The 25,763-nt window shown below is 49.0% G+C and overlaps 1 protein-coding gene across 1 annotated transcript in view; it reads left to right on the top strand.

Moving 5' to 3' along the window:
* DNAH17 (dynein axonemal heavy chain 17) overlaps positions 1-25,763 on the top strand; it is a 1,486,981-nt gene that overhangs the window by 587,532 nt on the left and 873,686 nt on the right. Inside the window, exons 20-22 of the mRNA XM_029599137.1 lie at positions 18,841-19,010; positions 24,438-24,660; positions 24,914-25,030. Coding sequence (XP_029454997.1) covers positions 18,841-19,010; positions 24,438-24,660; positions 24,914-25,030 — 510 coding nt within the window. The remainder of the gene's footprint in view (positions 1-18,840; positions 19,011-24,437; positions 24,661-24,913; positions 25,031-25,763) is intronic.

Genomic DNA, 25,763 nt, shown 5'->3' with positions numbered 1-25,763 from the left:
CATTTTCGATACGAAACGGGGCAGAGTAGTTCTCTCTCAGGAACGGATATGCAAACTACAGTCTCAGGTGCGACGTCTTTTGTCTCAGCACCGTCCGCGAGTCTGCGATTACCTGACAGTTCTCGGGATCTATGGCCTCCACGCTGGCGTTAGTCCCTTGGGCGTTCGCTCACCTGCGGCCGCTGCAGTCTTCATTGCTTTCCCGCTGGAAACCGGTTTCAGAGGAATTTTATCTTCCACTGCCTCTCGAGAGTCAGGCGCGCTCCAGCCTGAGCTGGTGGCTGGATTCCAAACATCTCTCCTGTGGAGTATCTCTTCTCCTTCCCAACTGGACGGTGGTGCCCACGGATGCCAGTCTTTCCGGTTGGGGTGCAGTTTTCCAAGGGAAATCGGTTCAGGGTCTGTGGTCAGAGGATCAGACCCGGTGGTCTATCAACTGCCTGGAGTCCAGGGCGGTCCGTCTGGCATTGCAAGCTTTTCTACCCCTCGTACGAGGAAAGGCGGTCCGGGTATTGTCGGACAATGCTACCACCGTGGCTTACATCAATCGCCAGGGCGGCACGAGAAAGCTCTCAAGTAGCGGAGGAAGCGCGTTCCTTGATGATCTGGGCAGAGCGAGCATCTCAGCGATCTCACTGCGTCTCACATAGCAGGAGTCGACAATGTCCAGGCGGACTTCCTCAGCCAGCACCACCTGGATCCTGGAGAGGGGGAGCTGGCGGACGAAGCGTTTCTTTTCATTTGCAGGAATTGGGGAACGCCCCACATGGACCTCATGGCCACGTGGCACAACGCAAAGTCTCCGAGATTTTACAGTCGACGCCGAGAAAGGGGAGCAGAAGGGGTCGATGCGTTAGCGCTTCCCTGGCCAGCGGAGGTGCTCCTGTATGTGTTCCCACCGTGGCCCCTGATCGTCAAGATCCTGCGGCGCATAGAATTGCACCCGTCCAACGTGATCATGGTGGCGCCGGAGTGGCCGTGCCGTACGTGGTTTGCGGACCTGATCCAATTGTCGGTGGCAGCGCCCCTTCGTCTGCAGGGGTTTCCGGGGCTCCTTCGTCAGGGCCCCATCTGTTTGGAGGATGCGGATCACTTCTGTCTCGCGGCATGGCTTTTGAGAGGAATCGATTGAAGCGCAAAAGGTTACTCGGATGCGGTAGTTGCCACGTTGCTGAGATCCAGGAAGCAGTCTACGTCTCTGGCTTATGTTAGAGTCTGGGTAGTTTTGAAAGTGGTGCGTAGAGCGGGGTCTGGATCCCACTTCCGCTGCTATTCCTGATTATTTTGGCTTTTCTCCAGGCTGGGCTGGCCAAAGGTTTAGCGTGCAGTTCCCTACGGGTCCAAGTAGCGGCGCTTGGTTGTTTGCGTGGTAAAGTCCGGGGAGTCTCCCTAGCTCTCCACCCGGATATCACCCGTTTTCTTAGGGGGGCGAAACACCTCCGTCCTCCTTTGCGGCTCCCTTGTCCGTCTTGGAAACCTCAACTGGGTGCTCTCGGCCTTATGCTCAGCCTCCGTTTGAGCCTCTAAAGCGTTCTACGATCAAAGATCTCACGTTGAAGACTGTCTTCCTGGTAGCGATTGCGTCGGCTCGCCGGGTTTTCCGAGTTGCAGGCTCTGTCCTGTAGGGAGCCCTTCTTGCGCATTTCCAATTCAGGGGTTTCCTTGCGGACCGTTCCCTCCTTCCTGCCTAAGGTCGTATCGGCTTTTCATTTGAATCAATCGGTTGAACTTCCCGCTTTCGCGGTTGGGGAGTCTTCAGACCCAAAATCGAGGGACTTGAGAGAACTAGATGTGTGGAGGGTCCCTTCTTCGCTATCTAGAGGTCACCAATTCTTTTCGGTTGACGGATCATCTGTTTGTGTTGACGTCGGGTCCGAAGAAAGGGTTTCTGCTGCGTCCCGCACGACGATCTCCCGTTGGCTCAAGGAGGCCATTGGTTCCGCGTACATTCTGCGGGGTAAATCACCGCCGGTGGGTCTTCGAGCTCATTCGACGAGATCTCATGCTGCGTCTTGGGCGAATCTTCTCAGGTGTCGCCTCAAGAGATTTGCAGGGCGGCTACCTGGAAATCGTTGCATACCTTCATTAACATTACCGGTTGGATTGTTCAGGCTACTGATGCTGGGGGATTTGGAGAGAGGGTACTCCGAGCGGGACTCTCTGCTTCCCACCCTCGGTAAGTTAGCTCTGGTACATCCCAGGTGTCCTGGACTGATCCTGGTACGTACAGGGAAAGGAAAATTAGTTTCTTACCTGATAATTTTCGTTCCTGTAGTACCAAGGATCAGTCCAGGATCCCGCCCGCAGTGGTGGCGCTATAGTAACGGAGAGTCCGCTCATTGTTGTTTTCAGTACGCTGACCCCTTGTTTGTTCGCTCTCCCGGTTGGGGAGGTCTGTTTCCTGTAGGGGGTGTTGGAGTTATCTTTCGTTTACTTAGCAAGTTTCTATGGTTAGCTATGTTGTCTTATGGATTTTTCTACTTTGACATTACGTATGACTGAGGGGCTGTGACTGGCACAGGGGCATATATGGCTCCGCCCACAAGTTTTAGTCTGTCTCCATCTACTGGTGCGGAGTCACAACCCAGGTGTCCTGGACTGATCCTTGGTACTACAGGAACGAAAATTATCAGGTAAGAAACTAATCTTCCTTTTTTGTAATTAACATTGTATATAAGAATCAGCCAGAGCCTGCTCTTTAATCCTACTTGCTGTTGTAACAGATTGCCTGAAAAAACAGAAGAGAAGGAGGAGATTGAGGAAGGGGCACCCATGGGGGAAAGTTGTGATGGATGCATTCCTACATTGTAGCCAGCCCCTGATGATGCCATCCTTCCTGGAAGCGATCATGAATTCCCGAATGTGAGAGGATGTAGGCATCATGAATGGCTCCAGGAATGTGTGTGTGACTGATAGCTCCCAGGATGGAGGGAAAGCTTGGCACTTAATAGAAATCCTGCATGATTTTGTTCTTGCTGCTATCTACTCTGAGGGAAGGATAAATACTGGTATGTTTTCCTTAGCAAGGTGGCCAGGACCTGATTGATGCACATAAAGGTAGTGGACTGGCCGATATGGCCGTGACCCAAGAGGGAGGTACTAGTAGTAAAAAAAAGGGTAGGGCAGTTGTGATCTTGAGATGTGCAGACAAGCATGATCCCTCTGGCTGTGGGTTATAACTCCAGCTCTAACTACTGATATTTATTTATTTATTTTTTTATACCGATATTCAAATGGACATCATAACGGTTTACATAAAACTGAGGAGAAATACAATAAACAGGGACGGGGTGGGGGACAGAGGGGAAATGAAAACTCTGAGAAAGGGAAGAGAGGAAAAGACAGAGATAACAAGAGAACAATTGTTCAAGGGCTAACAAAAGAGCATTATTTACAAATTTACAGTAGGCATCAAACGGTGAACAAAATAGGCAATTGAATATTGAAGCAATTTACAAGAACAAACACGGTACAGAGTTAGCACTGAGTACAGTGATGAGCGCTCGGAGGGAAAGGGGGAGGGGAGGGGTTGAGCAGTGGGGCGTGAAGAATGCGAAAGAGACGGGGCTGACGCGGGGGGGGGCAGGGAGCAGAGGGGGGGAAGGGAGGGGCAGGGAGGAGGGTAAGGGCAGGCAAAGGGGGAGGGGAACCAGGGAGGGCAGAATGGGGTGGAACTGTAGGGGGGAAGGGAGGGTGGGCGGGAGGAGGGAGGGAGGCTAGGAGGGGTTCAGGTCCGGGTAGGTTTGATTAAAGAGCCACGTTTTCAAACCTTTTTTGAATTTTTTTGTGCAGACTTCCAAACTAAGCTCGAGGGGCATAGAATTCCAGAGGAGATGACTCGTTCCCTAGTGGAAGAGAGATACTGTATGGTTTCCTTATTTAACCTGAACCTGTGCATGCCTTCCTCCTTTGACAGATCTGAAAACTGAGTCCTTGTCCTGTATATCTTGTGTGCAAGGTACCTCCTCCTCCTCTTTCTCTGTCTCCTCCACCTTAAGCTAAGAGTACCCATATGGTGATTTGTCACAAGGTCTGTGATCAGGAAATACTCTCTCAGGAGCAGCATAGGACCATGGGGCAGGAGCTGGGACTGTCTTCTGCCAAACCCTTGAGTTTTGGGGGCCAGGGGACTTGATTGCAATGGCTGAACATCGTGGTGAAATCTAGGCTGGTCTTCTGCCTAGTTAGCTCCCTCCCTTCAGGTTGAACCTTTGCATACTGGGGACCAGTAGGGCTTAACTGGATAAGCTGGTCAAGGCAGGGAAGACACAGGCTGGACATTGTGGGCAGAGACAGACTAGAAACAAAGCTCTGGGTGTAGGTATAGACTGGGAGCTAAGAACTGGAGACTGGAATAGGCACGGAGCTGAGAACTGGATGCTGGAGCAGGCTAAGGACTGGATACTGGAACAGGCAAGGGGCTGGATACTGGATATTGGGACGAATTGAGGACTGGGTACTGGAGAAGGCTGAGAACTGGATACTGAGTAGGGACTGGGCTAAATACAGATAAAGGCTTGGGCAAGGCAAAGCAGGGAAATGATACTGGGGACTGGACTGGGCAGAGCATGACAAGGCCAGACAATGGCAGGACTAAAACAAGGCAGACCAGGACAGGACTGAGACAAGGCAAAAAAAAGTTACGAACCGACAAGGACAACATAGAATAGAGAACACAAAAACCTGAAGGCAGCAAGGCTGGAGGCCCAAAGGCCACTAAGCAAGGTAAGGCCTGAGTAGATCACAGAGTCTGGCCTAAGGAGGCAGAAGGCATGAAGGCTATAAGATAAGGTAAGGCCTAGATAGGTCACAAGCAAGAAACAAGATTTGGGAAGGCCCAGAGGCCACAAGGCATAGAGGAAGGTAAGAAAGGCCAGGTCAGAGAGCCAAGAGTAACTCCATGAGATGATGTTTAGGTTCTGGCAAAGCAGGGTTAAATGGGGCTGGAGCTTGGGTGTGGTGCAGGCAGCAAGATGGAGCTTGGCAAGGCTGGAGATAAAGTTTACTTAGGTCCCCTGGTGGAGAGGATGCTGTACCATAGGCTGAGTCAGGTAGCCAGTGAATAGATGACTCAGAATAGTACAGAGCTCACTGGAGGCCTCTGCTGGTGGGGAGGTGTCACAACAGGCTGGATGAGGGCACGGCGAGGCTAACTGAAAGTCTGTCTGGCATCTGAGCATAAACTAGATGAAGCAAATTCATCTGCATAAGTGCTCATAGGTCGATTTAAAAATACAGCATTATGTGCTTATGTAAAGTCATGCCCCAACATGCCCCTAACACACCCCTTTATATGCGTGTGTTGTTGCTCACTCACACACATATGCACATACATTGTGGCTATTAAAATATGCATTCCCTGTACGTACCAGGATCAGTCCAGGCCACTGGGTTGTGTCTCCCTTCCAGCAGATGGAGTCAGAGACAAAAGCTGAAAGGCACCCCCTCTTACACTGGTGTGCCACCTGCGATCCTTCAGTATTTCTCTGACTCCAGCAGATGAGGGTGACAGAACCTGTGGTCCTGATCCTTTAAAGAAAGCAAAGCAAACTAGAAATTATAAGACCTGAGGGTATTTGTTTTCTACCAGTGGCTAAATCAAGCTGTTTAAAAAAAAAAAAAAAAGTTTTCTTCTGGAGGTGAGCAGACTTAGTCCTCCCGAGGCTGCGGCCTTGGTTGAGGCACGGCTGGGGTTAGATACCCGGTTGGCCGTTTTCCCGGAGCTGTTTCTTCTACCGGTGAGTAGGGGGATTTACCGGTGGCCGGTCCCTTCCCTTGCACCCTGAGATGGCATAATTCCTCAGGGGGCTGCCTGTGCTGCGATTGAGGTCCCAGGGCATTTTTTACCCTGGGTGGCATTGTGTCAGTGTTTAAAAAAAAAAAAATAGAGTTATTTTTCTACCATGTGTACAGGTTTCCCGGGGCTCCAGAGATTTTCGCCAATTTTTTCGGCCTCATGCTTGCTCCATCTCTGCTGGTATGCCATGGGGTTCGGTGTGTTCAGCATGCAGGGAGCCAGTGGTGCGGCTCTCCCGCGATGGCCTTTGTACACGGTGCCTCCCAGGAGGGGAAGGACCATTGGAGAGCAGTAGCGGGTCGTTTTCAGCACGCTCCGTGGCACAGGGAGGAATTCACGCCTCTGCTGGCCTCGGCCTGCCCCACTGCCACACTCCAGTGTAGGGCTGGATGCAGGGGGAGGGGAGATCCCTCCTCCGCTCTCCCCGCCGAATTTGAGCCCTGTTAGACAGCGGTTCCCAGGGCCTGCTCCCCTCCGAATTCTGACCCCCCCCCCCGCGGGGGGGAAGGTTCCCTTTTCTTCCAAATTTGTGTTTTTAATGCACAAGGCGTTTTTGGAGGCCAAGGCTGAGTTGCAGGCTGAGGAGCCTCTGCCTGCGAAGGTGGCTAGGCTTTCTGGGGGTTCCGATTCCTCCAGGGGGAGGGGGCCATGCGGATTCGGATCTCTCCGGGATCCCAGCCTCCGATCCACCGGATCCCCCTTCGCTGGACCATCTCCTTGTGGATATTGACGGGGATGTTGAGCCCCCCCAGTTGAGGGGGATGACCCGAGGGTCCTCAGATTATTTTGGAGGGAGGAGCTTGATCATTTAATCCCTCATGTTCTGACGGAGCTCGGTATTGAAGCGTCGCAGCCGAGCTTGGAGGCTACCAAGGGGGACCCGTTCTCTCGGGGCTTCGGGCCCCTCCTAAAGCTTTTCCTTTTCACCCTATGCTACTGACCTGAGAATGGGAGGCTCCCGAGGCCAGCCTTCAGGTGGGGCAAGCTATGGAGAAGCTCTATCCGATGCCAGGCGAGTCTTTGGCCGTCCTTAGGGTCCCAAAAGTGGATGCGTCCGTTTCAGCCGTCACTAAGGGGATGACCATTCCAGTTGCAGGGGCTGCCGCTGTTAAGGATCTTCAGGATAGGAAGCTGGAGGTCCTTCTTAAGAGGAATTTTGAGGGTCTCAACGCTTTGCGTTAGGGCATAGGTCTGCAGTAGCCTCATGCAAAGGGCGACTCTTCGTTGGGTGCAATGGTTGCTCACCATGAAGGAGTTGCCCTCAGTGCAAGTGGAGCAGGCAGATCGTGTGGAGGCAGATGTGGCTTACACCGCAAATGCATTGTATGATCTTCTTCGGGCGTCCTCGCACACCATGGCTTTGGCAGTCTTGGCTAGAAATCTTCTGTGGTTCTGCAACTGGTCGACAAATGTTTCCTCCAAGGCCCAGCTAGGCAATCTTCCCTTTAAAGGGAAATTCTTGTTCGGGATGATCTGGAAGCCCTTATCAAATCCCTAAGGGACAATACGGTGTACAAGTTGCCGGAGATCAAGCCTCAAACCTCCAGGGCTTTTGGGTCAGTGTGCCCTCGGTTCCGGGGACAGCACAAGTTTCGGCAGGGCAGGGCTCCAGCCTTCACTCCACATCAGCCATCGACAAGGTCTCAGGCTTGGTCTCATTCCTTTCGCAGCCGCAGGCCTCTCCGTGACGGGGGTCCTCAGGGATCTTCCGGGGGCAAGTCCTCCCAATGAAGGTGTCCTGGCCCACTCCTCTGTTCCGGTGATAGGTGGCTGCCTGTCTCTCTTTTTCGAGGAGTGGGTCAAGATTACATCGGACCAGTGGGTTCTAAGCATCATCGAACACGGCTACGCTTTGGATTTTGCATGCCCGTTGTGGGGCCTGCGCAAAACAGACAGCTGTGACTCAAACCCTGGGCCAGTTGAAAGAGCTGGGAGCCATTGTCCGGTCCCGCCGGAGGAGTTCAGGACCGGCAGATACTCCATATATTTGTGGTTCCCAGAAGGAGGGCTCTTTCTGCCCGATCTTGGATCCAAAGAAGATGAACAAAGCCCTTTGGGTACCCCGTTTTTGCATGGAAACTCTCCGCTCAGTATTGCAGCCATCCACTCTGGTGAATATTGGCTTCTTTAGACCTGACGGAAGAGTATCTTCACATAGGGATCCGCGAACAGTATCAGCGGTTTCTCAGGTTCATGATTCTGGGCGAGCATTATCAGTTTCAGGCGCTCCAGTTCGGATTGGCAACAGCTCCCCGCGTCTTCACCAAAGTAATGGTGGTAGTAGCTGCGGCTCTCAGGCGGGAGAGGATCTTGGTTCATCCCTATCTGGACGATTGGCTCATCCGCACAAAGTCGGAGGAGCTTTGCAGGGCAGTGGTTCAGTCGGTGGTGGACCGGCTCCAGTCTCTCGGTTGGGTTGTCAATTTTGCCAAGAGCCAATTAGTCCCATCCCAGGTGTTGAACTCTTGGGTGCTCGGTTCGACGCATCATTCGGCAAGGTCTTTCTCACGCAGGAGCGAATCGACAAGTTAACAGCGCAGATCTGGCGGCTGTTATCTCTACCACTATCCCGGGTTTGGGATTTCTTGCAGGTGCTTGGTTCTATGGCATCTACTCTAGAGTTAGTCCCTTGGGCCTTTGCTCATATGAGACCCTTGCAGAAGGCATTACTTTCTCGTTGGGACCCGAAGTCGGAAGAGTTCCAGATCCGATTGTCACTCTTGGAACCTGCCAGGTCCAGTCTCCATTGGTGGTTGATTCCGGCCCACATGCAGCGCGGGATGGACCTGGAGGAGCCCCAGTGGGTGATCGTGATGACAGATGCCAGCCTCTCCGGCTGGGTGCGGTTTGCCAATCGAGAGCAGCACAGGGCCGATGGACAGAGCAGCAGGCGAAATGGTCCAAAATCGCTTGGAAACCAGGGCAGTACGTCTGGCGTTGCGCAGTTTTCTCCCCCTGGTGAGCCGTCGATCAGTGAGAGTATATGTCCGACAATGGTGGCTTACATCAATCGTCAGGGGGAACCAGAAGTCATCCAGTGGCATTGGAGGGACCGGCTAATGCTCTGGGCGGAGCGCCATCTGGTCCATCTAGCAGCTTCTCACTTAGCCGGGATCAACAAAGTTCAGGCGGATTTTCTTAGTCGCCAGCATCTATCCTGGAGAGTGGGAACTTTCTGAGGTGGCGATGCATCACGTGACTCGTCGATGGGGTGTTCCTCACCTGGACCTGATGGTGACTCAGAGAAATGTGAAGGTGGCTCACTTCTTCAGTCGCAGGAGGGAACACGGGGCGGAAGGTGTCGACGCTCTGGTCTGCCGTGGCCTCGCGACATTCTGCTGTACGTCTTTCCTCCTGGACGTTGGTGGGCAAAGTCTTGCGAAGGCTTAGTCGTTCTTGTGGCTCCGGAGTGGCCACGGTGGCCGACGTTTGCAGATCTGATCAATTTAGTGGTGGACGGTCCTCTTCGGCTCGGTCATCTACCAAATCTTCTTCGACAAGGTCCAGTATTTTTCGATCAAGTGGATCGCTTTTGTCTAGCGGCTTGGCTTATGAGAGGTGGCAGTTGAGGAAGAAAGGTTATATGGATTTGGTTATTTCCACCCTCCTGCAGGCGTGAAAAATGTCTTCTTCGCTCACCTATTTTTGAGTCTGGAAGGATTTTGATTCCTGGTAGCGGATTGAATGTGTCCCCGCAGCATGCCTCAATTGTCCATATTCTAGCGTTCTTACAGGAGGGTCTGAAGAAAGGCTTGGCGTGCAGTTCTCTCAGGGTTCAAGTAGCAGCCCTGGGATGTTTGCGGGGAAAGATTGATGGGAATCCTTGGTGTCTCATCTGGATGTAACGCAGTTCATGAGAGGTGCTAAACATTTGAACCCTCCAGCTCGTCCAGTGTGTCCTTCTTGGAGTTTGAATCTGGTTCTCCATGGCTTGTGCGGTCTTCCGTTTGAACCTTTGAAACAGGCCACCTTGAAAGACTTGACACTTAAGGCGATTTTCCTGGTGGCTATCGCTTCGGCACGGCGCATCTCTGAGCTTCAAGCGTTGTCCTGTAGGGAGCCTTTTCTCAGGATTTCGGATTCAGGGGTGTCCTTAGGATGGTGCCCTCCTTTCTACCAAAGGTCGTGTCGAAGTTTCATTTGAATCAGACTGTGGAGTTGTCTGCCTTCATGGATTTGGATAGGAATTCACCTCAGGCTCGTAACTTGCAAAGATTAGATGTGCGGCGGATTCTGCTTCGCTATCTGGAGGTTATTAATGCTTTTCGTTTTGTCTGATTATCTGTTTGTTTTATGGAGTGGTCCTAGAAAGGACATAAGGCAACTAAAGCCACATTGCCCGATGGTTGAAGGAAGCCATAACTTTGACATATATATGTCTTGGGGCGCAGTACCAGATGGTTTGAAAGTGCATTCAATCCGTTCTCACGCGTCCATCTTGGGCGGAGAGTCAGTTTGTTTCGATGCAGGAAATTTGCAGCCGCTACTTGGAAATCTTTACACACTTTTGCTAGCATTACCATTTGGATGTCCGTGCTCCGAATGGCGACTGTTTGGCAGTAGTGTTCTTCGAGCGGGACTCTCCAGGTCCCACCCCATTTAGGGCAGCTTGGGTACATCCCAACAGTCTGGACTTATCCTGGTATGTACAGGGAAAGGAAAATTGGTTCTTACCTGCTAATTTTCGTTCCTGTAGTACCAAGGATCAGTCCAGACCCCCGCCCATGGAATCTGGAGAGTCCGTTCGGTATCGTTTTCATTCTGCAGAAAATTCTCAAGTGGACAGCATTCACGTTGCATATGGAAGTACTCCCTCCATGTACATAAGTTCCAGAAGTTATGCAGTTTTTCATTAGGTGGTTTGATATAGCCATTGGTTCTTATGTTGAGGTTATGATTGTTTCATTCTGCTATGGTATGGATTATACTGAAGGATTGCAGGTGGCACACCAATGTAAGAAGGGGTGCCTTTCAGCTTTTTTCTCTGACTCCATCTGCTGGAAGGGAGACACAACCCAGCGGTCTGGACTGATCCTTGGTACTACAGGAATGAAAATTAGCAGGTAAGAACCAATTTTCCTTTGCTAGTGCTCTGGCCAGATACACACATATGTGGGCATTTTTGCACAAGCAACGCTTTTAAAATCTACCTCTTAGGTTTACATCAGGCATGGACATTGTTTAAAAATACCATCCTGGAAGCCCAGACCAGATGTATTCCATGCATTAGAAAAAGTAAAAGGAAGGCTAAACGACTACTGGCATGGTTAACAGGTAAGGTGAGAGAAGCTAAAATAGCTAAAAGGGCTGATTTTAAAAGCATTGCCTATGCAAAAATGCTCATATATGGGCAATTGTTGCGGTCCCGGTCGCCAGGCTAGCGACCGGGTCCTTACCTTTCTGCCGACTCCCCGGGGCTGCCGCGATCCGCCGCGTCGGGGCCTGTAGGGCCGCATGGCAGCGTCTCCCTCCACGTGGAGACGCCGCCGAAGGCCGAGCCTGACTCCTCCCACTGCCTGGGCACGCGCGCGCGCGAGGAGGGGGCTCTTAAAGGTCCAGCACCCGAAGTGCGGAAAGTGCGAAACGCGCCCTTCCTGACGTCAGACGCTGGCTGGCTATTTAAACCAGCGACTGTCTGACGCCCCTTTGCAACCCTCTGATGTACCTTGCCTTTGCAACGTGGTCGCTCCTTGAGTGGTTAGTTGCCTTGTTCCTGCTTGTTCCAGCCGTGCCTTGCTTCCAGCTCTGGTTCCTGCTTGTTCCAGCCGTGCCTTGCTTCCAGCTCTGGTTCCTGCTTGTTCCAGCCGTGCCTTGCTTCCAGCTCAGGTTCCAGCTGTTCCTGCGTGCCTTGACTCCAGCTCCGATCACGATTCTCCTTGTCTTCAGCCAGCCACGACCCTCGGACTTCTTCACGATTCTCCTTGCCTTCAGCCAGCCACGATCCTCGGACTTCTTCACGATTCTCCTTGCCTTCAGCCAGCCACGATCCTCGGACTTCTTCACGATTCTCCTTGCCTTCAGCCAGACGATCCTCGGATTTCTTCACGATTCTCCTAAGTCCCAGCGACTCGGACCCCTACGGGCTCCTCCTGGGGGGGTCTCGGGTTTCCAGGGTGAAGACGTCATCCATCAGCTCCAGCTAAGCTCCGCCTCCCGGCTCATTACCAACTGTGGACGTCGTCCATATCAGCCGGCCCAAGGGTCCACTATTGACTTTCTTCACAACATAACAGTTTGCAAAGGCCATGGACTCGGCGGACTCCTCTCCTGTGCAGGCCATCCCTGGCATGGCTCAAAGAATCCAGCAGCAACAGCAATGCCTAGAAGTCTTGGCTGCTACGGTGGATCGTTTAGCCAGCCGCTTGGACGCCAATCCTCCACCGGTGGCACAACCTCTGCCTCCACCGGCAGTTCAAATTCCCGCTCAGACTCAGCTTCCAGCGCCTACACGTTATTCCGGGGATGCCAGATCGTGCAGGGCGTTTTTGAACCAATGCTTCATCCGTTTCACCTTATTACCGGGGCAGTTCCCGTCCGATGCCGTCAAGGTAGCTTACATTTTGTCTTTACTCGATGGGAGGGCCATGCTGTGGGCCTCTCCCATGTGGGAGAAACAAGACGCCATGCTGCACAACTTACAGGATTTCGTGACTCATTTCAAACAGACTTTTGACGAGCCAGCTCGTGCAGCTACCGCTACCACTGAAATCCTGCAGCTAAGACAAGGGTCCCGCTCACTAGCAGAATATGCTATTGAATTCCGTACTCTGGCAATGGAACTCGGTTGGCAGGATGACTGCTTACGGGGTATTTTCCTGGAAGGACTCGCAGGTCGTATCAAGGACGAGTTGATGGCTCGCGACCTGCCCCTCACCCTGAATGGGGTAATAGACTTAGCAGGGAGGATAGACCGACGATTGCAACAACGAACCAAGGAGGCTCGAGTGCTTCGTCGTCCCGTTTCCTTGGCACCTTCCTTCTCCAGGTCTATGGTAGTACCTCACAAAACATCATCGGCCACCGGCAGTTCCTCGGAGGAACCTATGCAACTTGGAAGGGCGCCTCTAACCGAGGAAGAGAAGAAACAACGCCGCATCCAGGGTCTTTGCCTATATTGTGGTACTAAGGGTCATTTCCTTGCTCAATGTCCTGCAAGACCGGGAAATGGTCGAGTCTAGGGAGAAATGAGGAGATTCCCCTAGGCTGTGTTAATCCTGCTCCTCAATGTACAGTTCCTATAACCTTGGAGTATCCTGGAGGTTCCTTCCAGACGCTAGCTTTGATTGATTCCGGTGCCGGAGGGAATTTTATCTGGAAAGAACTGGTACACCAGCTCGGACTACCTACTAAGCACCGGGACCCCCATTACGGGTTACCTCTATCCGGGGAACCCCGTTACCGGGATACATTTCTGAAATCACGATGCCTCTCACCTTACGAACTGGTGTGCTTCACACAGAGACAATCTCTTTTTTACTACTTGAGAAATCTGTGCACCCTTTGGTCTTGGGACTTCCCTGGTTGCAACAACATGCTCCTGTGATCCATTGGGACTCCCTCCAGATTGCGCAATGGAGTTCTCACTGTTTCCAGAATTGCCTGGACCCTCTTCCAAGTTCAGAGATAGTACTCTCTCACTCAGTCCTAGAACTTCCTCAGCCTTACCGAGAATACTCTGACGTGTTCTCTAAACAAAAGGCCGAACTCCTCCCATGCCATCGGCCTTTTGACTGTGCCATCGATCTCTTACCAGGCTCCACCCCACCACGGGGTAGGGTGTACCCTCTGTCACTGCCAGAGACCCGTGCAATGTCGGATTACATCACGGAAAACCTTGCTAAGGGCTTCATTCGCCCTTCACATTCCCCTGCAGGAGCTGGGTTCTTTTTTGTATCCAAGAATGACGGCTCCCTCAGGCCATGCATAGACTATCGAGGCCTGAATTCCATCACAAAGAAGGATCGCTATCCTTTGCCGCTAATCCCGGAGTTACTCGATACACTTCAAGGGGCTAAGATTTTTACAAAGCTGGACTTGCGTGGGGCCTACAACCTTGTTCGTATTCGTCCGGGTGACGAATGGAAGACAGCGTTCAACACTCGAGATGGACATTACGAATATCTGGTAATGCCTTTCGGCTTATGTAATGCCCCAGCTGTCTTCCAGAATCTTATGAACGAGGTTCTCCGGGAGATGCTTCATTCCTTTGTCATTGTTTACCTCGATGATGTCTTGATCTATTCCCAAGATCTCTCCTCCCATCGCCAACACGTCAAACGGGTTTTGCAGGCGTTAAGAGACAATCATCTATACGCTAAATTTGAAAAATGCCAGTTTGAGTGTGAGTCCCTTCCGTTCTTGGGTTACATAGTTTCCTCGTCCGGTTTCCAGATGGATCCAGAAAAGGTGGCAGCCATTACCAACTGGCCTCGCCCGTCTGGCCTGAAGGCTCTACAAAGATTTCTTGGCTTTGCCAACTTTTACAGACATTTTATACCGCATTATTCCCAGAAGGTAGCTCCCCTCACTGCGCTTACACGCAAAGGAGTTAACGCTCATGACTGGTCCACTACCGCCTCGGAGGCCTTTAAAGCGTTAAAACAAGCTTTCATAACAGCCTCGTGCCTACGACACCCAGATCCACAACGTCCCTTTATTTTGGAGGTCGATGCCTCGAACCTGGCTGTCGGCGCCGTTCTCAGTCAACACAATGCTTCCGGCAAATTGATGCCATGTTCCTACTTTTCTAAAAAGTTTTCACCTGCCGAATGTAACTACGGCATCGGGGACAAAGAACTCCTAGCCATCAAGTTAGCCTTCGAGGAGTGGAGGCAATGGCTAGAGGGGGCTAATCATCCGGTGACCGTGTACACGGACCACAAAAATTTATTGTATTTAGCCCAAGCTCAACGGCTAAACCCGCGGCAAGCAAGATGGTCACTTTTCTTCAGTCGTTTTAATTTCCTCCTCAAGTTTCGACCAGCAGAGAAGAATGTGCGGGCCGATGCCCTCTCTCGCACTTCTCAGCCGGAGGAGGAGGAGGACTCACCACAGACCATCCTGGACCCTGCTTGTATTCAACTAAGTATCACCTCCATTGCCCCCGCAAAAAATTACTGTTCCTAAAAGACTACGGAAGAAAGTTTTGTCTTGGGGACATGACTCGCTGACCGGGGGGCATGCTGGTAGGCTACGAACTTTGGACCTTATAAATCGTTACTATTGGTGGCCCGGCCTTCGCCGTGACGTTTCCACCTACATCAACTCTTGTCCTACTTGCGCCCTGCAAAAACCACTAAACGGCTCTCCGAGAGGTTTTTTGCAACCATTACCCATACCCACAGAACCATGGACCCATATTGCCACGGACTTTATGGTGGAACTTCCGCCTTCGCAAGGCAAAACCGTGGTATGGGTCACAGTGGACCGCTTCTCTAAAATGGCTCACTTTGTGCCTTTGCCCAAATTACCTTCCGCCACTGAATTGGCCTCTCTATTCACACATCATGTATTCGTATACATGGGTCTGCCTCAGGACATTGTGTCTGACAGGGGTCCTCAGTTCACAGCCAGGTACTGGAAAGCCTTATGCAAAAAGTTCAAGATCCAGTTGAGTTTCTCTACCGCTTTCCACCCACAAAGTAATGGGCAAACAGAACGCATGAATCGTTCATTGAAGTTGTTCCTACGAGCGTTCATTAATCACAAGCAAGACAATTGGGTAGAACTTTTGCCCTGGGCGGAATTCGCATATAACAATCAAATACATACGGCGACAGGGAAGTCGCCTTTTCAAATCGTGTATGGTAAACAACTCAAACCACCATTACCTCTTCCAGTACCAACCTCCTCACCTGCTGCTCAGGTTACCGCAGACCAATTGAGTAAACTTTGGTCCTCTGTTCAACTTCGACTCCATAAAGTCGCACGCACTGCTAAACACCACTACGATCGTCATCAAAAACCTGCATTCACTTTCCTTCCAGGCGATCGAGTGTGGCTCAGTACAAAGAACATTCACTTGAGACAACCGTCCAAAAAACTCTCACCCAAGTTCTGTGGGCCTTTCCGCGTAGCAGAGAGGGTAGGTTTGGTCTCGTATCGCCTTCGACTCCCTACCACTCTACGCATTCATGATGTCTTTCATGTTTCTCTTTTGAAACCAGTAATTCTTTCCAGATTTCACCCCAGACCGCTCGATGATGGTTCCACCACTACGGTTGAGGATCCTACATTCCAGGTACGAGAGGTCCTTGATGCGCGCTTCGCCAACAGACGTTGGGAATATCTGTTGGCTTGGGAAGGTTGTGGGAATGAAGACAATACGTGGGAACCTGCCCGCAACATTTTGGACAAGACTCTTCTGCAACAATACCATCAAGACCATCCTGACAGGCCAAGCCCTTTGAAGAGGGGGCGTAAAGGAGGGGGTACTGTTGCGGTCCCGGTCGCCAGGCTAGCGACCGGGTCCTTACCTTTCTGCCGACTCCCCCGGGGCTGCCGCGATCCGCCGCGTCTGGGGCCTGTAGGGCCGCATGGCAGCGTCTCCCTCCACGTGGAGACGCCGCCGAAGGCCGAGCCTGACTCCTCCCACTGCCTGGGCACGCGCGCGCGCGAGGAGGGGGCTCTTAAAGGTCCAGCACCCGGAAGTGCTGAAACGCCCCGTTCCTGACGTCAGACGCTGGCTGGCTATTTAAACCAGCGTCTGACTGCCTTACCTTTGCAACGTGGTCGCTCCTTGAGTGGTTAGTTGCCTTGTTCCTGCTTGTTCCAGCCGTGCCTTGCTTCCAGCTCTGGTTCCTGCTTGTTCCAGCCGTGCCTTGCTTCCAGCTCTGGTTCCTGCTTGTTCCAGCCGTGCCTTGCTTCCAGCTCTGGTTCCTGCTTGTTCCAGCCGTGCCTTGCTTCCAGCTCTGGTTCCTGCTTGTTCCAGCCGTGCCTTGCTTCCAGCTCAGGTTCCAGCTTGTTCCTGCTGCCTTGACTCCAGCTCCGACTTCACGATTCTCCTTGCTTCAGCCAGCCACGACCCTCGGACTTCTTCACGATTCTCCTTGTCTTCAGCCAGCCACGACCCTCGGACTTCTTCACGATTCTCCTTGCCTTCAGCCAGCCACGATCCTCGGACTTCTTCACGATTCTCCTTGCCTTCAGCCAGCACGATCCTCGGATTCTTCACGATTCTCCTAAGTCCCAGCGACTCGGACCCCTACGGGCTCCTCCTGGGGGGGTCTCGGGTTTCCAGGGTGAAGACGTCATCCATCAGCTCCAGCTAAGCTCCGCCTCCCGGCTCATTACCAACTGTGGACGTCGTCCATATCAGCCGGCCCAAGGGTCCACTATTGACTTTCTTCACAACATAACAGGCAATAACGATTTTTAAAAGCCACAAAGTATGTACATATATATATTTGTGCACGCATCTAAAATAAGAGTGCTGAAAGGGGCAGGGCATAGCTTGTTCCGGGGCGGGGCCAACATAACTCTGTATTTTAAAACTCGAATCTGCAGTAGTGTCAGCTTGTTATCTGTGTAACTTTACTACTGCTCCAGATAAGAAACAAGTCTGTAGATCTCGAGTTTTAGGGCTTACTGGACAGTGTGAGGGGTCTGGGTCAACTGTGGGGTATGAAGGATGAAGAACCAGAGGAGAAGACCTTGATATTAACTGGGCAAATTGATGGACTAATTAAAAAAAGTGGGTTGTCCTTCGCATGAGCATGTTTTAAAATCTGCCTACATACATGCATAAAAACCAGTAAAGTCCTAGGAAAAATATGCAAAGTACATTTCCTCGAGCAATCTTTTAAGATTAGGCATATACTTACACGTGGGATATGTATTTTAAAACATATGCACGCAATTGCATGAACGATTTAAAATTGCATTGTATCTCTGCTCGCATGCTGATACATGTGTGTATGGGTGCAAGCGTGCTCATTTTAAAATTAGCTTGTAAAACAACATCTTTCAAGAAATAGAAAAGGGAACCAAATGAAGAAAACAGGAAACAGCATAAGCATTAGCAAGTTAGATGAAAAGCACTGAAAAGCAAAGAGAGAAATTGAAAAGAAGCTTGCCATGGAAGCAAAAGCTCATAATAAAAACTTTTTCAGGTACATTTGAAGTAAAAAGCCAGCGAGGGAGTCATTTGGATCATGAGATGATCAAGGAGTAGAAGGAGCACATAGGGATGTCAAAGCCAAAGTAGAGAGACTAAATGAATTCTTTGCTCCAGCCTTCACTTTGGAAAATATAAGAGAGATACCCAGGCAGAAATAATATTCACAGGTGATGATTCAGCAGAACTGATGAAACAAATCTCAGCATACCTGGAAGAGATAATAGGGCAAATTGATAAACTAAAGAGTAGCAAATCAGCTGGACCAGATGGTACATATCCCAGAATGCTGAAAGAACTGAAAAAACAAAATTGCAGATCTGTTATTAGTAATTTGTAAACTATCATTAAAATCATCTATGGAATGAAGACTGGAGGGTTGCTACTGTAATGCCAAGTTTTAAAAATGCTCAAGGAAACTACAGACCAGTGAATCTAATGTCTATGCCAGGCAAAATTGTAGAATCTATCATAAAGAACAAAATTGCTGAACCTATCAATAGGCATAGTTTAATGTGACAAAGCCAACATGGATTTAGCTAAGGAAAGTCTTGCCTCAACAATCTTCTACTTTGTTTTAAGGCATAAATAAACATGTGCCTTATTTGCACGTGTACATTTGCTCATGCACATGCATATACATGTATAAGTGACCCTTTTTTAAAATATGAAATAGGCGCGCATGGGCCACAAACATGCACATATGGCCTTTTTTGAGTGAATAAGCCTTTGAAAATTCACATTTGAACAAGGGTAATTTTCAGCCAGGCCAATTTCTTTGAGTAAAAGGCTTTGAAATTGTCCTCACAGTGTTTGTGTATGTATATATATTGCAAGTCTAATCTCAAATAAACACTTAGAAATCAGTTGTATGACTTGCAAAATATATTTAGTTTGTGATGCATTAGTATCTTCTGTTTCTCTTCAGATTGATTCTTATGAAGATCTCTATGAAGAAGTGGCCAAGATTGAAAATAATAAAGTCTTCAGTGGCTGGTTTCAGATTGATTGTCGTCCTTTTAAACAAGCAGTGTTAAATTTAATCAAACGCTGGAGTCTTATGTTTAAACAGCATCTCGTGGATCACATTAATAATAGGTAATCTAAAGACTTTACACAGTCATCATCCAGTCTTAATAGTAATCATAATATTACATTATATAGAAGATTAGGAGATGTAGGTTACTCACTATGGAGAAGTCATAAAATGAAGTTATCTATTGAAATGCCTTAAAGAGATTAATTTTTGTCTTATGAGCTGTATAAAGTAATGACAATGCAAGCAGCTAAAGCAGCGGCAACAGCAAAGAATGAGCCTACTGGGGATCAATCTGCAATTGTTAGTACATCCTAGAACCGTGTTTCCCAAACTTTTCAAGTCCAAGACACACCTCATTAACAAAAACCTGTAGCACACCATCCTCCATGAGGCAGGCATTGAGGACATGGAGAAAAACTCTTATGGCCAAAAGAAGCAGCACCGAAAACCCCACCAATCTCTTCCAAATTTTCAAACAAATGGAGAGAGGGGGCTAAGACACACATGAACTCAGCACAATGGGCCAGTTCTTTTAATATACAAGTGCAGGAGAAGGGAGAAGTTGGTACGATATGGGCAGCCATCTTAACAAGTTACCTTGGCTGCCACAGCTCCTCCACTGCTGCTACTCCCAACACTCAGAGTAAGTCACAACCAGTGCACACTCCGCCCATCTCAGCATGAGAATAGGACAGAAGCTGCAAAGACTCAAAGGAGAAGGCGGAGCAGGGGGGAAGAGGAGGAGATGAACGGCTGGATTTTAAAAGGCCTGTACGCGTAAAATCCAGGGTTTATGAGCGTGGCTGGGCCTTGCGCCCGCTAGGTGAATTTTCAAAGAGGTCTGGCCATACGCGTAAACCCTGGTGTGCGCACAAGTGCCTCTTCAAAGGTGCTGGCCTCTTCAAAGGTGCCTCTTCAAAGGTGCTGGCCAGGCTGCGGGGTCTGGGCAGGAAGGGATGGGGCGGGGTGGGCCAGGACAGCGCCATTGAATGCTGTCCCGAAGACTCGTGCACCGCAACTTACTTCAGCTCAGGCCCTGAAGTAAGTTGTAAAACAAAAAAAAGGATAGATAGGTAGGGTTTAGGGGGTGGGGAGGAGAGAGTAAGAGGGAGGGAGTTTAGGTAGGGGGGTAGGGAAGTTCTCACCCAGTCCGCTCCTTAATTGGATGGTTTTCTGAATGTTGATGTTTTTTGGTCACTTCTTATTCATAGGGTTATAATTGGCACATGGTGTTTTACAAATGCTACCTTACCGCAGCAAGACTGGGCTCGTGGGATTCATTTTCTCCTTTTTTCTTTATGGGTCCATAGCCCTACTACTTGGCGGTATTTCTCTATTTTTGTTTATGGGATCTTCCCTTATCTTTTTTTCTGTCTTTGGTTTAAATATTTCTTGTATGAGTTTTTTCAGTGCTAATGCAACTTGAAATTAACTGCCTTTCTCTCAATGTCCGGGGTATTTAATCGCCTTGCAAAAGAAAACGCATTCTACAGTGAGCTAAGGGCAATAATGTTGTGCCGGAGGTCAACCTTGGCCTGATGTGGGGTTGACGCTACCCGCAGGGCAAGCCTTATGGGTCCCCACCATTGGTAGGCGGAGCTGGCTGAGTGACAGAGGCCAGCTGGAGCTTCGCCAATACCAGCCCTCGTTCCCTGCAGGTTGAGCCCTTGGGTACCGGGGCTGGCTGGTCTTAGGTGGGCCTCCATCCGAAGACTCCCAGGAAGCGATGTCTGATTCAGCCAGATGTCAGCAGTGGTAGCAAGGATAGGAGGATGAGTCCAGACGAGGCAGAGTTCTAGAGACCAGGGTGCCAATGGAGAATGGAAGGCAAGACAGTGGGCGCTCGAGTAGAAGAAGGCCGAAGCCTGAGAGGCCAAGTCCAGGGTAGAATCAATAGAGGCATTAGAGTGCAGGCTGTGGTCAGGACTGGAGGCAAACAAGAACAGGTGGTCAAACGAGCACAGGTCAAAGCCAGGAGTCAGTCTGAGATGGTCAGGCAATGCAGAGGTCAAGCTAGGAGTCAATCAGTTGCATAGTCAGACGAAGCAGGGGTCAAGCCAGAAGTCAATCAGTAGCGAGACTAGGACTGGGTAGAAGCAGGATCTGGGAACGAAGACAGGAGCGGGTACCAAGGAACAAAGGCAGGATCAGGAACCAGGAACACAAACGAAAGTAGGAACAAGCAGCGAGCACACGACTAGAGTGGGGACCTGTTGTCAAGGCAAGGAAGCACTGGCTGGGCCCAGCCTTAAGAACTGGGACCCAGTGATGTCATCATCCAGGGCCGCGGGGTGGTTTCTTGCCGCGGCCCCTTTAAAGCAAGAACAGATGCACGCGCCTAGGAGGCGGCATGGCGCAGGATGGCGGCTTCTCCCTGCGGGCCATATGGAAAGTCCACGGAGGAGCCAGGAGCGATGGGGGCAGCTCGGGTGTGGAGGTGGCTGGAGCTAGCAGTCAGGGGTAAATGAGCTCGCAAGCAACACTACCCCCCTTATGCCCACCTCTTGGAGGCCGGGGTTTGCCCGGATGGGCAAGGTGAAAAGAAAGAAGCAGCCCCTTATCCAGGATGTTATGAGCAGGCTCCCACGAATTTTCCTTAGGGCTGTAGCCCTCCCATGACAGGAGGTACTCCTAATGGTGGCCTCTATGGTGGACATCGAGGACCTCTTGAACTTTATATACAGTATCAGATTCTGCAACCACTTGGGATGGCACAGGTGCCTTACGAGTAGGCCAGGAAAGAACCACAGGTTTCAACAAGGATACGTGGAAAGAGTTATGGATGCCAAGGGTTGGAGGTAATCGAAGCTAATAAGTAACTGGTCCAATATGTCACGTAACCGGAAATGGCCCAATATATCTGGGTGTGAATCTCTGAGAAGGAAGTTTGAGATGAATGAAGTGTGTACTCAGCCAGACCTTTTGACCAGGTTGGAATTCTGGAGCGGGACATCTAACATTTCTCTTATCCATAAAGACGGGAAAGACCCGGGTGATTGTGGGTCTTATCATCCTATTTCCCTGCTGAATGCGGACCTTAAAATTTTGGCGAAAATTTTGCAGCTTCGTTTAGAAAAAGTCCTTCCCCTGACCAATCTGGTTTTGTGAAGGGCCGCATTTCATCCTCTAACACCAGGCATTTATTTAATATCTTACTCTTGTCCAAAAAACTGGGGCACATGGGGCTCATCATCTCTCTGGATGTCGAAAAAGCTTTCAACTGCATCTCCTGGCCCTATTTATTTGTGGTCTTACGACATGCACAGCTACCAGAACATTTTATACAATGGATAGAAGCTATGTATGAAACTCCTTGAGCCCGTCTTCTTATTAATGGGGTGTTGTCTTCTTATTTCCCAATTACACGAGGCACACGGCAAGGCTGTCCTCTATCCCCCCTTCTCTTTGATCTTGCTCTTGAGCCCTTAGCTGCTCTAGTCTGCCAACACCCGGCTATTAAAGGTTTTCAGCTCGGCTCTACTATGCATATCATCTCTTTGTATGCAGACAATATTTTGCTTTTCATATCAAGCCCATGTTCTTCATGTCCATCCTTAATGGACATTCTGGGGGTCTTTAGTGACCTTAAGAAATATAAAGTTAATTACACTAAATCAGAAATCTTTCCCATAGGACCCCATACGGTGATTCCCCCTTGTATGACAGATTTCCGTGTCATTCAGGATGGGTTAATTTTCTTGGGGATCTTTATCCCAAGGAACTGGAATGACCTTTTCTTCAAAAATTATGCCACTCTACTGGCCCTGACTAAATCTAGGTTACATAAATGGGCAGTTCTACCTCTCTCCTGGGCTGGGCATATCAACTTGGTCAAAATGGTGATCTTACCTAAATTCCTATATTTATTTCAGCATGTCCCTTGTAATATACCTGCCAAGACTTTTGACTCCCTACATGGGTTGATAATCCGTTTTATATGGAACTATCATCAACCATGCATTCGACTCGAGCAGTTTTAGCTTTCTAAGCAGCAGGGGGAGATGGCGCTCCCCAACTTCAGAATTTACTATTGGGCAGCCAGGCTTTTAGCACTTATGGCCTGGTTTTGGCATATAGCAGTAGTTTGGTGACCCCTGGAACAATTACAGTCTGATATTGTGGATTTTGCACTGCCTGCCCCTTTTTGCCACCTACCTCCCCTGCTGGGTCATAAGATTGCTCGCTCCAGCCCAATTCTCACTCACACCTGTACTGTTTGGCAGCAGGTTGTACACTACTTGCAGTTAGATGCTGAATCTCTCTTGTTCTTGGCCCCTATTTATGGGAATTCTCTGGTGTCCAGCCTTACGTTCACTTTGGCATTTAAAGAATGGACGGATAATGGCCTATACTACTTGATACATTTATGGGATGATGGGAAATTCCAAACTTTTGAGGAACTTTGTTCTGAATTTGATTTGCCAGAGTCCACCCACATCAACTTCTTCAACTTCAGACTGCTCTGTCTACACTCTGATTTACAGAGTGTAGACAGAGTACTCTGCAACCCTGGGGGGGTTGCAGAGTACTTGTCTGACCCAGATGCCTGTGCAAAGGGTATTCTTCAAGGGAAAGCGAGCACTGTTACCCTGCAAGGCTTAATTGATTGCTGGAACCAAGACTTGGGTACCTCTTTTATAGTTCAAACTTGGAAACTTATATAGTCCAATGCCCATAAAAACTCTCTCTGTCAACGTCATATAGAGCTCATGGTATGCCTGCTACACTATACTTGTCGCATGCCAATTTTCTTCTCGACTATATTTCCTTCCTATAGCTCCCTATGTTGGCAGGGATGTGGTGAGCATGGTACCTATTTGCACATGTGGTGGTGGTGTATGGGAGTTCAATTTTTCTGGCACAGAGTTATTGCTGAAATTGCAGACATAATAAATTTGCCTATTTACATCTCTCCTACACTTAGCTTATTGGGGCGTTGAGAAGGGTCACTTGTGCCAAGGAAATTTCGGAAATTAGTAGGTCACCTATTGCTTGCTGCCCGATTCACTATTGCTACTTCTGGATAAGGAATCCTTGTCTTGATTATTGAATAAACCATGTCAGAGTTATTTCTGACTTGGAAAAACTCAGATATACTTTGCAGCATGAGTTATTTAAATATAATATAATATGGGATCCCTATCACATTCCGGACTGGGAATGTGTTTTCTATTTAGATTTATTTGATAATCATGCCCTCTTTGGTTAAGCACTGTACTTGCTGTCCCTTTATGTTTTCTGATCTCTGTTATCAGAATTGTTCTTTTTCCTTCTTGCTGCAATTGTTCTCTACTCACTTTGTACAATGTTGATCTCTTTGTCATGATTATATTGTGACTTGAAATTTATAAATAAAAAGTTATTTAAAAAAAAGCAATATTTATTATAGCCAGCAAAACCTATTAACAGAGTAGCAGATTAATATTTGGAAATGTTTAAATAAAGAAATAGATGTTAAAGTAACAAGTGGGTTTATTTTCTTTTAGTCTGAGTGATTTAGAAACCTTCATGGAAACAACCAAAACAGGCCTCACTAAACCAGTGCAAGAAGGTGATTATAATGGTTTGGTGGAAGTGATGCAGCACTTAATAAGCTTGAAGGACAGACAGGTAGCCACAGACAATATGTTCGAACCCTTGCAGGATACTATTGAACTTCTCAAGACCTATGATTTGGAAATGCCAGAAGAAGTGCATATGAAGCTTCACGTATGTTTTCTTTACATTACTGTATTATTATTTTATGTTGTATATTTATGTATTAAATAGGGTGGAAGCTGAGTCAGATTAATAATTAAATTTTAGTAATGATGGTGTCTTTTGAGATATCTTAACACCTTTTGAATTTGATTTCTCTCTCCAGAACCAGCTTTGTTCTGCATATTTCTCTGCCTGAGGGATCTGGTTCTATTTTTGTGTGCCTCTGAGAAGTACTAGTATCCTCACTCTTTCTTGTCTCTAGGATCTGCCAGAACAATGGAGCCAGACTAAGAAGATGGCTTTCCAGGTGAAACAGGCTGTGGCTCCTTTGCAGGCCAATGAAGTCTCTATAATTCGAAGGAAATTACAGCAATTTGAGGTACTGTACTGCACTGTTTCGTCCCCTTGAACAATTTGGTATTGGCACAAAAAACAAACATTACTAAGTTCATGTTAAAGGTTTGAAATTAAGCCATAGGTGTTTCGATATTAAGAGACAAGAGAACCAAACCTTAGAATAAGAAATTTGGAGTACTCAGACACTTCAGGCTAGATTACTGACAAAGATATTTAGCAAGCTTTCTTTTTTCAGTTTTCTGTAAAAATAACTGTGGGTAATTTTGGGCATCTAAACATCTTCAGGCCGATGCAATACCATGTGCTGGCAGCAGCGCATGGCTCAACATGCATTTGGACGCACGTTTTGGACGTGTGTCCATAACCCCCAATACAAAACAGGGGTTAGCACATCCAAAAAACACATCTAACCAAGCGCGAAGCTAATAGTGCTCATCAGATGTAAATCCATGTTGATGAGGCTATTTCCCCCTGAGGCAAAAAAAATATGCGCCCGATGCTCACATTTTTACCCTAAAAAATGCCTGCATTAATTCTTGAGGAGCCCAAAAAGATTACAGAAAAGCAGAAAATACTGCTTTTCTGTAGTTCCTCCAACTTAATATCATGGCGATATTAAGTTGGAGGAACCGAAAAAGGATATCCCTAAAAAAAAAAAAAAGTGTGCCAGCAGTCAGGTTAGGGAAAGGGACACTCAATTAATGAGCGTCCATTTTCCTAACCTGTGTCTGTGCACAGATTAGGAAAACAGACGC

The sequence above is a fragment of the Rhinatrema bivittatum genome, chromosome 4 (genome assembly GCF_901001135.1).
Source record: "Rhinatrema bivittatum chromosome 4, aRhiBiv1.1, whole genome shotgun sequence".
NCBI classification, from domain to species: Eukaryota; Metazoa; Chordata; class Amphibia; order Gymnophiona; family Rhinatrematidae; genus Rhinatrema; species Rhinatrema bivittatum.
This window is presented reverse-complemented; position numbering and strand designations above follow the sequence as displayed.